We start from the raw sequence: 14,141 nt of genomic DNA, 5'->3' as shown, positions 1-14,141 counted from the left end.
GGACAGCTTTAAACATTTGGGAAAAAGGTTAAATGAAACAAAATTTGAAAATGTGTATGAAGTTGGGTACGGTTTAAATAATGATAACAGCTTATACACCAGAAAACAGAAGTAAAGATTGACATTCAGTTTTTACATGTTGGGAAACACAAATGTATGATTACAGTTAAAAATATTTTACAATTTTTGAAAGTTTGTTTAAGTTTCAATTTTCACTAGAATCTAAAACTCCCAGCGTTAAAAACAGTTTGGTTATAAAAAAAAATCCTAAGACATGGTAGTATTTTACAAATATTACCAATTACCAACTTTTGAAATTTGTACTTCTCGTATTTGTGTCCTTTCTTGTCTGTTGTATCGGTTTTTGTGCGGTAATTAGTAAAACCGGAAAGTGGGGATGATTAGCCGCGCGACCTGGGATAGGGGATTCCAGAGCCACTGTCTATTCTGTTTATCATATTGTTTATTTTGACTTTGACGAGTCTTTCAATGATCTCTTTGTTTTCAACACAATGCACTGTTAAGCGATATATTAATAACGCCTGGTTTACTATCTGATTTATTAGGTTTCCTTTCAACCTTTGTTAATTGAATGTTTGTGTCTGAGTCCATCCTTTATCAATGCGGCTACTATATTACAATTGTATTGTCAGATTCCTCACGTTTGTTGAAGCCTAAATTTTTCCTGAAGGTCATAGTTCAAGGTCAGTTGTCACCAATCCCTGTAGTCAATACATAATCTGGAAGTTGTACCTACCAACATGCCAAATATCAAAGGCCTATCTTGATAGGAAAAAAGGGTGCACCTTATTGGTTATAAACAAGTCAGCTTTTTAGGAAAAACAGAGCATTGAAATGTGGTAGAAGAAACAATTTTCTAAAAATTTTGACAAAGTTCAAGGTCAAATAAATTTGTCAAGGTCATTATTAGAACCAATATATTTGTCATGTTCGTTAGAGTTTATCACACTTCGCTGAAAGGTATTGGTTTAGATAAGGGCAATTATAGGCTTAATCCCTAATTTGGGACCTTCTTTTGCATGTCTCAGCCATGAAAATTCCCATTTTTACGGGAAAACCCTTACATCAAAATGACGGTCATATCTCCGTCATCTTTCATTTAAAAATTGTTTTTCAATTATAAGTTTCTCATGGGATCCTACCAGATGCACTAAAGTTTATACGTAATTGCTAATATCATTTTCGGACGGTTTTGTATGGTTTTCTCGTGGACATCTTAATCAGATAATGATTATGAAAAAGCTTGAGAACCAAAAGACAATTAACATCTTTTATTACATTGTAGCATAAACCATTTCAACTTCATCACTCCTTGAACTATTATAGTACACAAGCAATGGAAAAGAAGAAAAAATTCCATTCAAAGATATTTTACAGAGAACCGATACACGCTCCTTTTCATTATGGAAGGCGATATCCACCGTAAATATGTTCATGCGTTTCTTTTAACTCTGTTACTTGCTTATTTGTTCTCTGTATTTCCTTTGTTAATCGAAGATTGTTTAAATATTTATTTGTGAAATGCATTTTTTTCACTGTAACTTGCAGTTTGTACGTATCTTTTTTTGCTTAATAATGTTTCTGTTTTTTTTTTTTTTTTTTTTGTAACATATTTCTTTCACATTTCTAAAATTATTAATTTGTAAAATATCTCTTCTAACCCTGAACGTCGTAGTTTTCCAACATCTTTCTTTGTTGAAAGTCTTAAATCAGTTATTTATACAGGTTATGTATAAATTAAAACACGTTTCTTTTAAAATCGACACGATCGACACGGTTACAAAGAAAGCACTAACATTTGACGAATGAAAAATAAACATGTTACTCATGAGTGATTTTTCGCCGGAAGATCGAGGGGTTGATTTAAGAACAGGACGAGCATTTCTTTTTTCCGATACATTTTTGGCTATAACTTTTATCTTATTTAATGGCATTCGAAACATTAAAAGGATTTCGAAGGAAGAATAAAAGTGCCCTTAAATGATTTAAAGTTTGTTGGAAAATGATAGAGCGAAAATCTTGACAGGACGAACTTTTGCTGATAAGAAAATTGCGATGGAAAGGGTGACATGTTGTTGAATAAATTTCATTTTTCAAAAATGTGTCATGTTTGTCAAATAATGTTTACTTATTCTTAAAGCTTATACTAATATGTATATTTTGATATGATAATTATTTCATTTTAAGTCAAAGTGAAAAAAATCTTGACTGGACGGACTTGTTCTGATACGTGATTTGTGTCGTTTTTTTTACGGGGGTACGGTAAGAAAACATCAAATATCTGGATTTTAATTCATGTCTGTCACAAATCCGTAACATGTTCTTAAAACTTTTTTGGGTATATTTGATGTACGGTGTATATGTTTTTGAAACTTTGAAAAATTAATTCAAAATCTCACAGCACGAACTTTTTCTACCAGGAAATTTTCAAAATTGTTATTGGAAGTGGGAACAAACAATGTATTTTTTTCTCTAAGTGATAAATGTCTGTCAAAAACGTTTTACATATTCGTAAAGTCTGTATTAAACGGTATTTTTTTATATAAGAATATTTAATTTTGAGAAAGCTAAAAGGGAAACATCTATACAGGACGGACTCTTTCTCTTACGTGATTTGTGCATTTTTTACGGGGGTATGGTAACAAAACATAAACTATTTGGAATTTACTCAAGTATGTCAAAAATGTTTATCGTATTCCTAAGCTTTTAATTTGTGCTTCATTTTGATATATAGATATTTGAAATTAATTTAGAGATAAATCAAAAATCTTGACACGACGAACGTTTTGGGGTGCAAAATATTCATTTATCGACATAATTAGACCTATAACATAAGTATACATGCATGCATTCCTTTCTGTTATTGAGTTAATTTGTGTTACCAGTTAATCAAAGTGACATCAATGTTATAAAAGATTAACCGAATATAAACAGTGTCTGTTCATTGGTGTAATTGTTTGATGTATATTTAAGTAGGGCTGTCTTCAGTGTTTTTTTTAGGCGCAGCATCAATAATATAGAGTATTTAATTGATGGGAAAGAATATTCCGATTTCTTTCCTTGTTACATACATGTAGGTGTCGGACAAGGAGAAAACTTGTCACCTATACTCTTCAATATATGTCAATGATTTAGAAGACTTTTTTCAAGAATCGAAACATGCATGGACTAAATCTTTGAACAGAAGAAATTGAAACTGAAACTCCTCATTTTTCAAATCTTTTCACTGTATTATATGCTGACGACACGGTGTTACTACTATCAGTTGTTTCTTTCAAAAGGCAAGATGTCTAAAAAAATAAGTTTTAAGTACAATGTACAATGATGCATCTCTTGATACGGTTGATAGTTTCAATTATTTGGAAATATTGTTGTTAAGAACAGGTAGTTTTTCAAAAGCGAAAAAGACAAACGTAGAATAGGCAAATCGAGCCATGTACGATGTTTTATGTAAATGCAGATTACACAGCTTATCTCTGGAATGCCAGTTAAATTTATTTGACTAAGTTATACAACCTATTCTCTTATACGGTTGCAAAGTTTTGGGGCATTGAAAATAATACTGTTATAGAAAGGGTGCATCTTAAATTGTGTAAGACCCCAATGCACATAAAAAATTCAATCCCAGATTTTATGGTGTACGGGAAACTAGGCAGATATCGTTTGGAAATAAAAATTAAACTGAGGGTCGGTAACTTTTGGCTTAAACTAGTTACTGGAAAATCTGAAAGGTTACCTGCCATTTTATTTAACTTTGCTCTTAAAAAAATATGGCGATAGAATATTCTGGGTACAAAAGGTTAAATCAATATTGGATGAGTGTGGTTTGTCTTTTGTTTGGAACGAACAACACAGACATAATGCATTTTAGATATTTTTGACAATTTAGCAAAGCCTTTTAAACCAATTTCCACAGCCGTGGAACTCAAAAGTGAAAAACTCACCAGAATCTCTGAATTACAGATTGTACAAAGAAGATTGAAAATTAATTCAGAATATTAGATTACAAAACAATATTACTCTTTGTAGATTTAGAACCTTACGAACGTTCCTACATCAGGTATACTTTGTGCTAAAATGTCTGCCTGGATATGTTTTTCGTTGTAATCGAGTTTCCTCTTTTTCATAGTTAAGTTAAGCATGTGGTAATTCAGGACTAACATCTACATTTACATGTACGTGTTTTATTGAGAGTGTCATCTTCCTGGGTTGTCTCTAGATTAATTAGTAACTTTTTTCTTGATACTGGAGTAGATTTCCTTGTTCTACTCTTTTTATTAATAGGTGAAGATTGACAACAGTTCTTGTTCCAACAAGTTCAAACCCTATGCGGAGTTTTGCTGTTAGAATATGGAAGCAATTGTGTGACACAATACTTACCATTTCGACCTTGAACAATAAAGGCACACTGAGTTTGTACCTGAGTGATAAGGTTAATGTCTATTACATGTACACACCTTGCAAGTGCATGTTGACTACTTATAATTAATGCTGGAGGGAAGTGATGATTCTGGGAACTATTTCCTGTACGTGCGATGTGTCTGATAAATTTTCCTCGCCTTACATACCATTGTTCATCCCCAACTCATGCACCGCTGATTTAATGGAGACCATTCATAGATTTGAGGCTCTTTTTATGTATTCTATTATGACAGAAGGTACAATAAGTCTTTTAGGAATAACTAATTCGTCACTCGAAATAACTGCTCTAGTAAACTCGTTTTTATATAATTAGGTGATATTTACCTGTGCCAGACAAGCCTCTAAGAATCTCATAGTTTGCAAAGTTTTGTAAAAAGTGGAAATCGAAAACAAGCATGTTAACAGGCAGTTCCTGCCATTCATTCTCTTGTTTAAAAAAATATAGTTCTCTGATATTTTTTGTAATACCAGAGTACGTATTATATTAATCCATCAAGTCGCTAATCGTCAAATATTCTCTGCCACTGATTTGGACTTACTTTCAACATCCGAAATGGCACGAAGGCGATATGCATACCTTAAAATCAGGTGACTTCCGCTAGAATCTTGGTTCCCTTGATACGATTGCGTGCTCTTTCTAACCGTGATGAAACGAATATTTTCAATCAAAACAACTGGTTACCCGGAACTAGAATATACAACTGGCAATTGGTATATATAGATATTGGGGTCCCGATTATATATATATGAACTGTATGTGTATAGTCAACTGTTTGAACTGGAAACTGGAGGATAATACCTTAATTCAATGCTATTTTACTAATCATTTCATCTTTTAATTTCAATTTCCCGTTCTGATACAAGCAAAAACAAACATAAAAGAGGAATATTTTAGAGATCTTTGGGTTGCTTATGATATTTATGGCGCGGTATTAGCACCAAAAATAAAAAAGTCTGCCATAGATATTGACCAGGGAATCAGACAAGGAATCAAATTAAACAACTGGAAATGAATATTTATAGATATCTAGGCCCTGCTTCTATATATGACCTATACAGTCTTGTAACGAGTCCCTGTGCCTGAATCGGAAACTGAGTAAATTAAATGTTCAAGGCTAACCGATCATTTTACGTAAACTCCCCGTTCTCATACAAGCAAGAATCACACGTGTATAACATTTGTAAGAAGTACATTTTTATCTCATATGAAGTTAGAACTTTATGACGATATGGCGGTAAACAATGCAAACGATCTGCAGCTTAACGTGAATGATAAATATATAGTTATGCAAAAAATATGCCAATAAAAAGTACTGACATTACGAGTGCAAGAAATCATATAAGCGATTACAAAAAGGGAGGGTTGACCGGAGAAAAATCGGGATACAAGGTTAATAATGACTTGTTTTTGTCCTAAGTCCGAAGTTTACATAAAATTAGCAAACTTTTCCAATAAACAAAAGGTTTCCAAACACTGAATCCCCCTTTAAAGCTCCGCACCTGCGATAATAAGTATAGAACGCATATCTTATGTTCAAGCTAATTAGTTATAGTCTAAAATTAGTCGAATTATCAACCCGAATGTTGTTCGAATGCATACACTGTCAGGCTTGAGTGCGTTTTATATACATTAATTTTTCAAACGGGCGTACATTAAACCGGTCGAATGCCCCATTCTCTCAAAATTGGGAAGAATAATTTTATTGGCATAAAATCTTGATTTTTCACGAATTCTACATCCAAATTTGTATCGCCTTTTACCATAACCGGAAGTTCTTGTTACCCCTCGGTGTTCCGGAAAGTTACGTACTCGGTTAAAAAAACCGAAGAATTATGCACTCTTTTCTCATGTTGAATTATTCTTGTTTGTTGTCGGTCAAGTAATTCACGCTCATCACCGATACAAATTGAATTTTTATACCTTTTTCAATGTAACTTACTTAACATGATTCCGGTAACTATTTGATATTTTTTAATATGATGAAGGTGAAACCTTTTAACGCTCCCGAAGATACATTAATAAAAAACAACTTTGATAATTTTTGTCAGCTCTGATTTGATGATTTAAACATATTTTATTCAATAAATAAATTGAATAGGATTGGATAGCAGGCAAGGCCTATATATATCCTCTCCATACACAGGGGCGGATTCAGGCGGGGGCGTGGCGGGCATGCGCCCCCTTAAAATTTGCAAAAATGGGTTGTCAGGGATAGATTTTGGCGCTTTTACAGTAATTTCTCCCTGATTTTACCACAAAAGATATCCACATAGCACCCACTGTAGAAGATTATTTCCAAATTTAATCTCCAAATTAATCTCCAAAAAATTTTACTGTGCCCCCCCCCCCCACCAATCTAAATTCCTGGATCCGCCCCTGATACAAGGCAACATGTACAACATGCATATAAAAGATATTCACATGATTTGACAACACACACACACACACACACACACACACACACACACACACACACACACACACACACACACACACACACACACACACACACACACACACACACACACACACACACACACACACACACACACACACACACACACACACACACACACACACACACACACACACACACACACACACACATATATATATAGTAATTCTCTGTGCAATTTAAATTATAAAGCATAACTTTTTAAAATATCTTCAAACTAAACCCTTTTTTTATTTTATAATATAGTAGCAGGTGCAATTACTGCTTAAGATTCGGCAGACTCAGATTACAATTCATACCAGCTTTAGATTGACTATAAGAGGGACGACGAATGCAAAGCTTTGTAGCGCAATGTGGGTCGAATGTAAAGGAATCAATACAATTAGCAATACATTTTATTTCCCAAGTACAAAATACTTTATTGCATACAGAAGCCATTAAAATGGAGCAATCTCATTTCAAGTGGGGTAGGTATGTGGCAGTTGCACTAACCTTGTTGGAACAGCTAGGCTATTCGCAATGTTGGACTAGAAATTAGTGCTCAGACAATTATGAAAAGTTGGCAAAGTTATCTTATTCAAATCTATAAATATTCATTGATAAGATGAATAATAAATCATAATACTTCAATGTCTGAGAAAATCTGTTATAAAATATATCAATCTGGATAAAGTTTATTTTCATTTTCAGTATCTTTAGATTATCTAAATAAGTCGAAGTTAATCAAGGGACATAAATCAAGCAGTTCTGCCACAATATTATCAATATACATTTTTTGTAAACATTAATGGATAAAGTTCAAAGATTGAACTCGATCTTGACAAAAAGAGGTATTTTCTGCATACTTCATGTTTACTAAACATCATGCACCGATCCCTACATTAAGGAAGATGGAAGTGATTTGAAATGCTTTTTAATATCTAGCCAGCAATATTTAAAGTGCATGATAAATATATCATTTATAATCATAAATGCTGATTAATAGATCAATAAATCATCATTATTTTTTTTTTTTTTATAAAATCAATATTTTATGAAACATTAAATGTCTGTCAGCAATATAATGTTAATGTCTAAGCAGACAGACTGTAGTGACCTCCTGTGTTCAGCATAACAATTGCAAGATAACAAAAATGATGATTATCTTCAATGTGGTCCCTACAGTGTGGACAGTTTTGGTTATCAGTCAAGTGATGTAGAAACAAATGTTTATTTTATTTAATTGATTCGTTTCCATTCTTTCTTATATCGATTATTTTCGTTTCGTTTTAGTTCTTTTTCGTTTCGCAATTCTTATGAACCGAGAATAATGGGTAATATTGATAACGTTATGTTTGTAAATATCTGGGCGCCATACTGCTGACTATAAGGCCAACCCTATCTTGGAAAGCTATGAATCGATTTGTATTTAATTATCGAAACTAGCAAATATTGTCCGAGACTGGTTTTGTTTTCAATCGCACACTTACAAGTATACGCAAATGAAGCTGCCGTATTTTTAGCTACTTAAAATGAAGGTACAAAACGGATGTTGATGTTTTTTTCTTGCCATAAGTATACAGAAGCAATTTGATAATACAACCATAACAGATGTACGTAATTGCGCAAGTCACGGTTATTGGTTCGATTGTCGTGGTCCGAAATGTCTTTGGGTCGTTTTGGCAATCGTAAGGAATTATAGGTAATGGTATTTTCGTAAACATTGGAGCGCCTTCTGTTGACTGTTTTGACAATCCATATCTTAATATTAAAAATTAATATGTTTTGAACTTAACCAAAAACGCTACTGAGACTGGTTCTGTTCTCAATCACATGTTTCGAAGTGTACGAAAATGAAGCTGCCATTGTACTGTTTTTAAGTTCCTGAATTTACATGCACAAACCGCATATTGATGCCTTTTCTGCCCATAAGTATACGTGTCCAAGTTGATAATACAGCCATTTACGCTCCTTTCGGGAGCGTATAAATGAAAATTATCGGCCCACTAAAATAATCCTTTACAGATGCAGACCTTTTATACTTTTCGCTCGAAATTTAACAATTTAGATGGAAATCTATTTTCCCCTTGGTGACAACAACAGAGAAGACGGATGGAGAAAATATAATTTTCAGAAAATTCTTGAGAATTTATCCGATTACGAATTTAGTGATATTCAGTACAATATAACACATTTTGATTGCAGTTGAAGGTGGTATACATACACTATATATGTAATGTGTAATTCTTGTAATAATTTAATATCAAAGTAGTCTTTCGCCGAGTCTACTCTACATATGTATACATGTACATACTACGAAACTTCACGAAATACCCCTGTCAAAAGCACCAGATTTATACGTTTTTAAGTGGCCAAAACATCCTGAGCGGGAATGACTATAACATGGGTTCAGGTATGTGATAGACAATGGCTGAAAAACATCAACCTTTAATACAGCAAGTATTATTCAGTACATTTAAATTGCCTTTATAATGTTTCAATGATATAATGTATGTAGCTTTAATTTTGCAAATATTATACAAAATAATACAATTCACATTTTAAAAATTCAAAATACATTACGTCTGTTTATTTATTTTGATTATGTAATGATAACTATAAGAAAACTAAATAAAGCTGTAGAAATAACGGGCGACAATTAAAACATTTAAAAGTTTCCCAGCGATTCTTATTTCTTCGTAACCGAACGAAATGTACGTATGAAATTATAACTTTTCAGTGTAATAAATAAAAGGCACGGTTTGTAAAGGTATTACATCAATTCAATGAAATCGAAATGAACTTATTATAACCTTACTTTGAGCATTTTTTCTACTGTAATTGTAGTAATCCCACAGAAAACAGACGATCACTATCGGTGCGTCCGTTCGTTCGTCAATTTAGTGGAAATCTCTATTAGACAGAAAACATCCCGATATTCACCATTTGTGCGCCTTTACCTGCTGATCTTTTTAAATAACAAACCTTTGAGGCAAACCTAACATTTTTATTTTATTTAAAAAAAAAAACAACAAATGACTGATGCAACACTTTTAACGGTTTTGGTAAATTAAATGTATTTCAAATAGGCAGATCAAGCTGCTGAAGCATTTTGTTACTGTATTGGTCATGAATAAAACGGTTGATGGTGGTCATATATCAGTCATTGCTTTGTCCAGTAGTGGCGTTTACCCTACCAATACAAGAGGTCCAACCACCACGTAAGGGGTTTAGGGATTTAGCTTAATCGGGGTTTCTCATTAATTTCGTTGTTAAGTTTCTGTGTGTATACCTTTTACTCAATTTATAATTCTCCTAATATGGGTTCTTGTGTTTCATCAATCAAAACAATTTAAATTGATAATGATTTGCAGATTGCTTAGAGAATGGAGATGTTGAAGTGAAAGGTTTAGCAGCAAATTCAAGTCTAGTTGTACAAAAGAAAACTGGTTGTGTACAGGCAACAGAGCCAACTTATAGAATATTCAGTAATTGTACGTCACCAAACAATGTAAATGTAAGTGTTTGACTAAGCGACAAATTACGTCTTTTTTTGTATAAGTATTGCTACATAAGTGCATTGCAAAAAGTAGTTGGATTGAATGTTTATAGACTCACTTCTATATAAAATAAGCACAACGTTTTGCAAAAACCCAAAGACACGAGGCGCAGGTCTGGCGACAACAACCTACGAAATGCCGAGTAAGATTTGTTTGTGATAAGGGTAGACATGGGACATGTTCATATGTTTCAGCTTAGATATCATCATTTACGTTTTGCAACATGTAGCCAATGAAATAAAATGTGTTTTATAAGTGTATATTTCAGCATTTGTAGGTTAAGCCCTCCAGTTTGGCAACTTATTTTGAGTATCTTAAAGTTTAGATAATTGCACAAAACATATCAAATAATAAACTCTTGTTGAATGAAATGCATAGTCCAATCGCAAATTGCAAATATAGTATTGTATCATTTACAGATGTGTTTTGCCAGTCAGGAAAATACCTCAGCTACTGCATTTTTCTTCTTGTATCGTCCAGTTTTGTCTTGATAATTTAGTTAACGGAAAGAAAATTATGGCATTTTTATGCCCTGCAAAATAAAAAGCAATTCGTCCTGTACGATTACTGAAAGACGTTTCAACAAAAAACATTGAACATGTATATATCTTTAGTAGGAAACTCCCACTAATTTTTAAAGAAATTCATTTTATTTTCGTTTTTGAGTTATTTAAGCTTATTCAAAGATAAGCGCGGTTCTCTCCAGTTTTCGCATAATAACTCGAAATTGTTTTCACCAATTACAATGAAACTTATTGAAAGTGTTTACACCCAATGTGGAAATTTCTCTTGATAATTTTTTAACATATTTTTTTTGAGTTACGGAAATGAGTGCACAACAAAAAAGGGGGTTGGAGTAACGCAATAATTGAACATTGCTTTCACCAGTTAAAATGAACTGTAAAAAATTAGTAATGTAAAGAAAATGGTTGTTTTGGCAGGGTGGAAAAATAACAAATTCATATTATTTACTATTCAGGAAAAAAAAAACGTTTGGAAGACTGGGTTTTATATTGACATGCATATGGACAGGTTCATTATATTTGTCTATATAAAGGGTTGTTTGTGGTTACTTTGTTGATCTGAATTCTCATAACTATGAATTTATAAAAAAATCCTTATTAATAATGCCACAATACAAATCACAGAGTAGACAAACAAGGAAACAAGGAAATGAATAATGTATAATAATGTTAATGTCACAAAATTGGACATATGCATTTGTTTAAATTTGTTTCATCTTGATATAATTGTGCTTGCAAATGTAGGTATGTATGTTTGCTAAAAGACAACTAATGTCACTTTCGGTAGGCCATTATGCTAATTTCACTTGGTAAAATATGTGATGGAGCTTCTACCTTTAATATTTGAAGAAGACCTGCAGCATGCTTACACTAATGGGTCTGAAAATATTATAGAAAGTTTACCACTTTGCAACACAACAGCAGGGAAATCAGTGAGCTCTAAGAAGAACGCGAAGTCCCCTATACATGTATTCACAAAAACGGGGTTATGCTTACAAAATTCATAAAAATAGTTTATTTTATATAAAAAAAACATTGTGATGATCTCTTCTGGAATTCTGTTAGCTGAAGACCGAAAGCTCTGGGTCTGTCCACCTGAAAGCGTGATACTACACAATGCAACTCCTTTACTTGAACTTTCTATGCGAATAGCTTTGAACTGAATATCATGCTTCATTGACATTAAAACGGATGGGCGAATTAATTTCAGTATCCAAATTTCTTTTGACTATAGCCACCAAAGCAATGTTATCGATGATAAATAATATCTTTTCATTCTGAAGATGGGGAGCCCATAAAAACATACAGAAGTACTGGAACCATGTCTAGAAATGACTTGTATCTCATCAAGTGCAATATCCTCCAAGAGTTTGGCCATTTAAATTGTGCCCATGAACCATTCATATGAGCTCCATAATCTTATTAAGGATTTCCACTTCTATCTGTAAGCAACTTTAAAGTTTCATTTGAAATCCTATCATTTTTTAGAAGAAAAAGTGACCATTTAGCTTGTCTAAAATTTCTAAACACAGTCTCATGCCGGCATTAGCCTCTTAAGTAAGTCTTGTTTTTGCCAAAGCTTTGACAGCGGGGAAAATGAATCAAAGATGGGACGAATAAATGCTCGTGCTGACGAAAATGCCTCTGAAACCATAAAACTACTTACAGATTGCAATACCTTATCAATAAGAGCTGATTTTTGTTTCGTCAGTAATAGATATAAATTCAAATTCAACTTTTCAGTTTTTTTGTGTGGAGGTATCATAATCAATTTAGTGTTAATGAAAAAAGCCTAAAAAGGGCTAAAACGTTGTTGGGACAAGTGTTATATTCTTGATCAGCCATAGAAACTTCAATTTTTTAACATACTTACGAATTTTTTTCCATTCAATTTAAACATTCATATGACTTCTCAGCACCCATATTAATAAAATCATCTAGAAAATGATTATGAAAGACATTATCTGTTTTTTCAGCAAAATTTCTTTGATGTGTACTTGCTGATTATGATTGGATCGGCAAACTGACTTGATACTATAGGAATAAACGCTTTTTGTTCTTGACAGTGACTTCAACGCGGTTTATATGAGGTGAACCTGCTAGGTAGAGCCTAGATATTAACCGTGATGAAGTGATGAAGGATAATTTTAAGGATTTTATAATTTCTACAATGATGAGTTACAATTTTGCAAGTTCTCTAGAAAATAAAGTCACTCCTGTGTAGTCAGGACTGTTCGAAGTCCAAAGGAAGATAAACATTATCAGTTATCCTAACTTGATACCATCCATGTGCTATGTTTATTTTAAAATAGCAATGTATAGTAACTAGTTTACCAAACAGGATTAACATCAGCTGCGTACATTATAAATCTTCAACGCGAGAGCAGACGATTTAAATATGTATATTTAAGAATGCAGAAAATCAGAAAAGCATACCGTATTTATTTATTATACCATTACAGTATAAACGTTAAGATATTTGTGATATTGTTGTACATGTACCGTATATTTGTTAACATAATATTGTTCACAGTAACGGTTGCAAGTCGAAGGGGTTAATTCACTAACACTAGTTTCAGGCCTACTTTTTTTGCTGAAGTTTTAACTTGCTGTTTGAAATTTTCTATTTGCTTATTTTAAAGCGAAAATACTTTCTAAATACTAATATAGAGACAACAATACCTGCTTTAGCCATAAAAAGGACACAAAACTCGACACAGTTTCTAAAAAAAATTCACAAAAATGACATGATAAGGTGTAGTTTTTTAATGCAAAAAATAGAGTGCAAGCTATGAACAACAAATTCTTTTGTCAGGAGTTGTGATGGTGCAAAAGGCTATTTTCATAAAAATATTTGAGTCCGACAAATGCGCTCTATATTCTCTGCATAAAAATGTCTCCTGAAATAAGCTATATTAACACAATTTGACTAAATGTTCTAATTTTCCTTTCTTTTCATCTACAATTTTACTGCAACACATGCATTAACAGCAGTGAAACTTTGGTTTGAATGAAGGCACATATTCAACAAGTGAATTAAGCAATTTTAAGTTTTAAATTTTATTTGAAACACTTGAGTTTTTTGGCTGATTATGATATTTCTGAACATACTATGTCGTTGTGAAACGTAATTTCATTGACCTCCCAAAAAGGGGATATCTAAGCGGCTAATTAGCGCA

At 32.7% G+C, this 14,141-nt stretch overlaps 1 protein-coding gene across 4 annotated transcripts in view; it reads left to right on the top strand.

Moving 5' to 3' along the window:
* The window catches only part of LOC148618142 (uncharacterized), a 75,780-nt gene that overhangs the window by 48,523 nt on the left and 13,116 nt on the right, over positions 1-14,141 (top strand). For all 4 annotated transcript variants that reach the window (XM_088586039.1, XM_088586036.1, XM_088586038.1 and 1 more), the window contains one exon: positions 10,253-10,395. In XM_088586039.1, coding sequence (XP_088442165.1) covers positions 10,253-10,395 — 143 coding nt within the window. The remainder of the gene's footprint in view (positions 1-10,252; positions 10,396-14,141) is intronic.

This window comes from Perna viridis, chromosome 5 (genome assembly GCF_037379345.1).
Source record: "Perna viridis isolate PV_CMFRI_1.1 ecotype Kerala chromosome 5, ASM3737934v1, whole genome shotgun sequence".
Classification (NCBI taxonomy): Eukaryota; Metazoa; Mollusca; class Bivalvia; order Mytilida; family Mytilidae; genus Perna; species Perna viridis.
The sequence above is the reverse complement of the archived record's forward strand: the minus strand, read 5'-3'. Positions and strand labels throughout refer to the sequence as shown.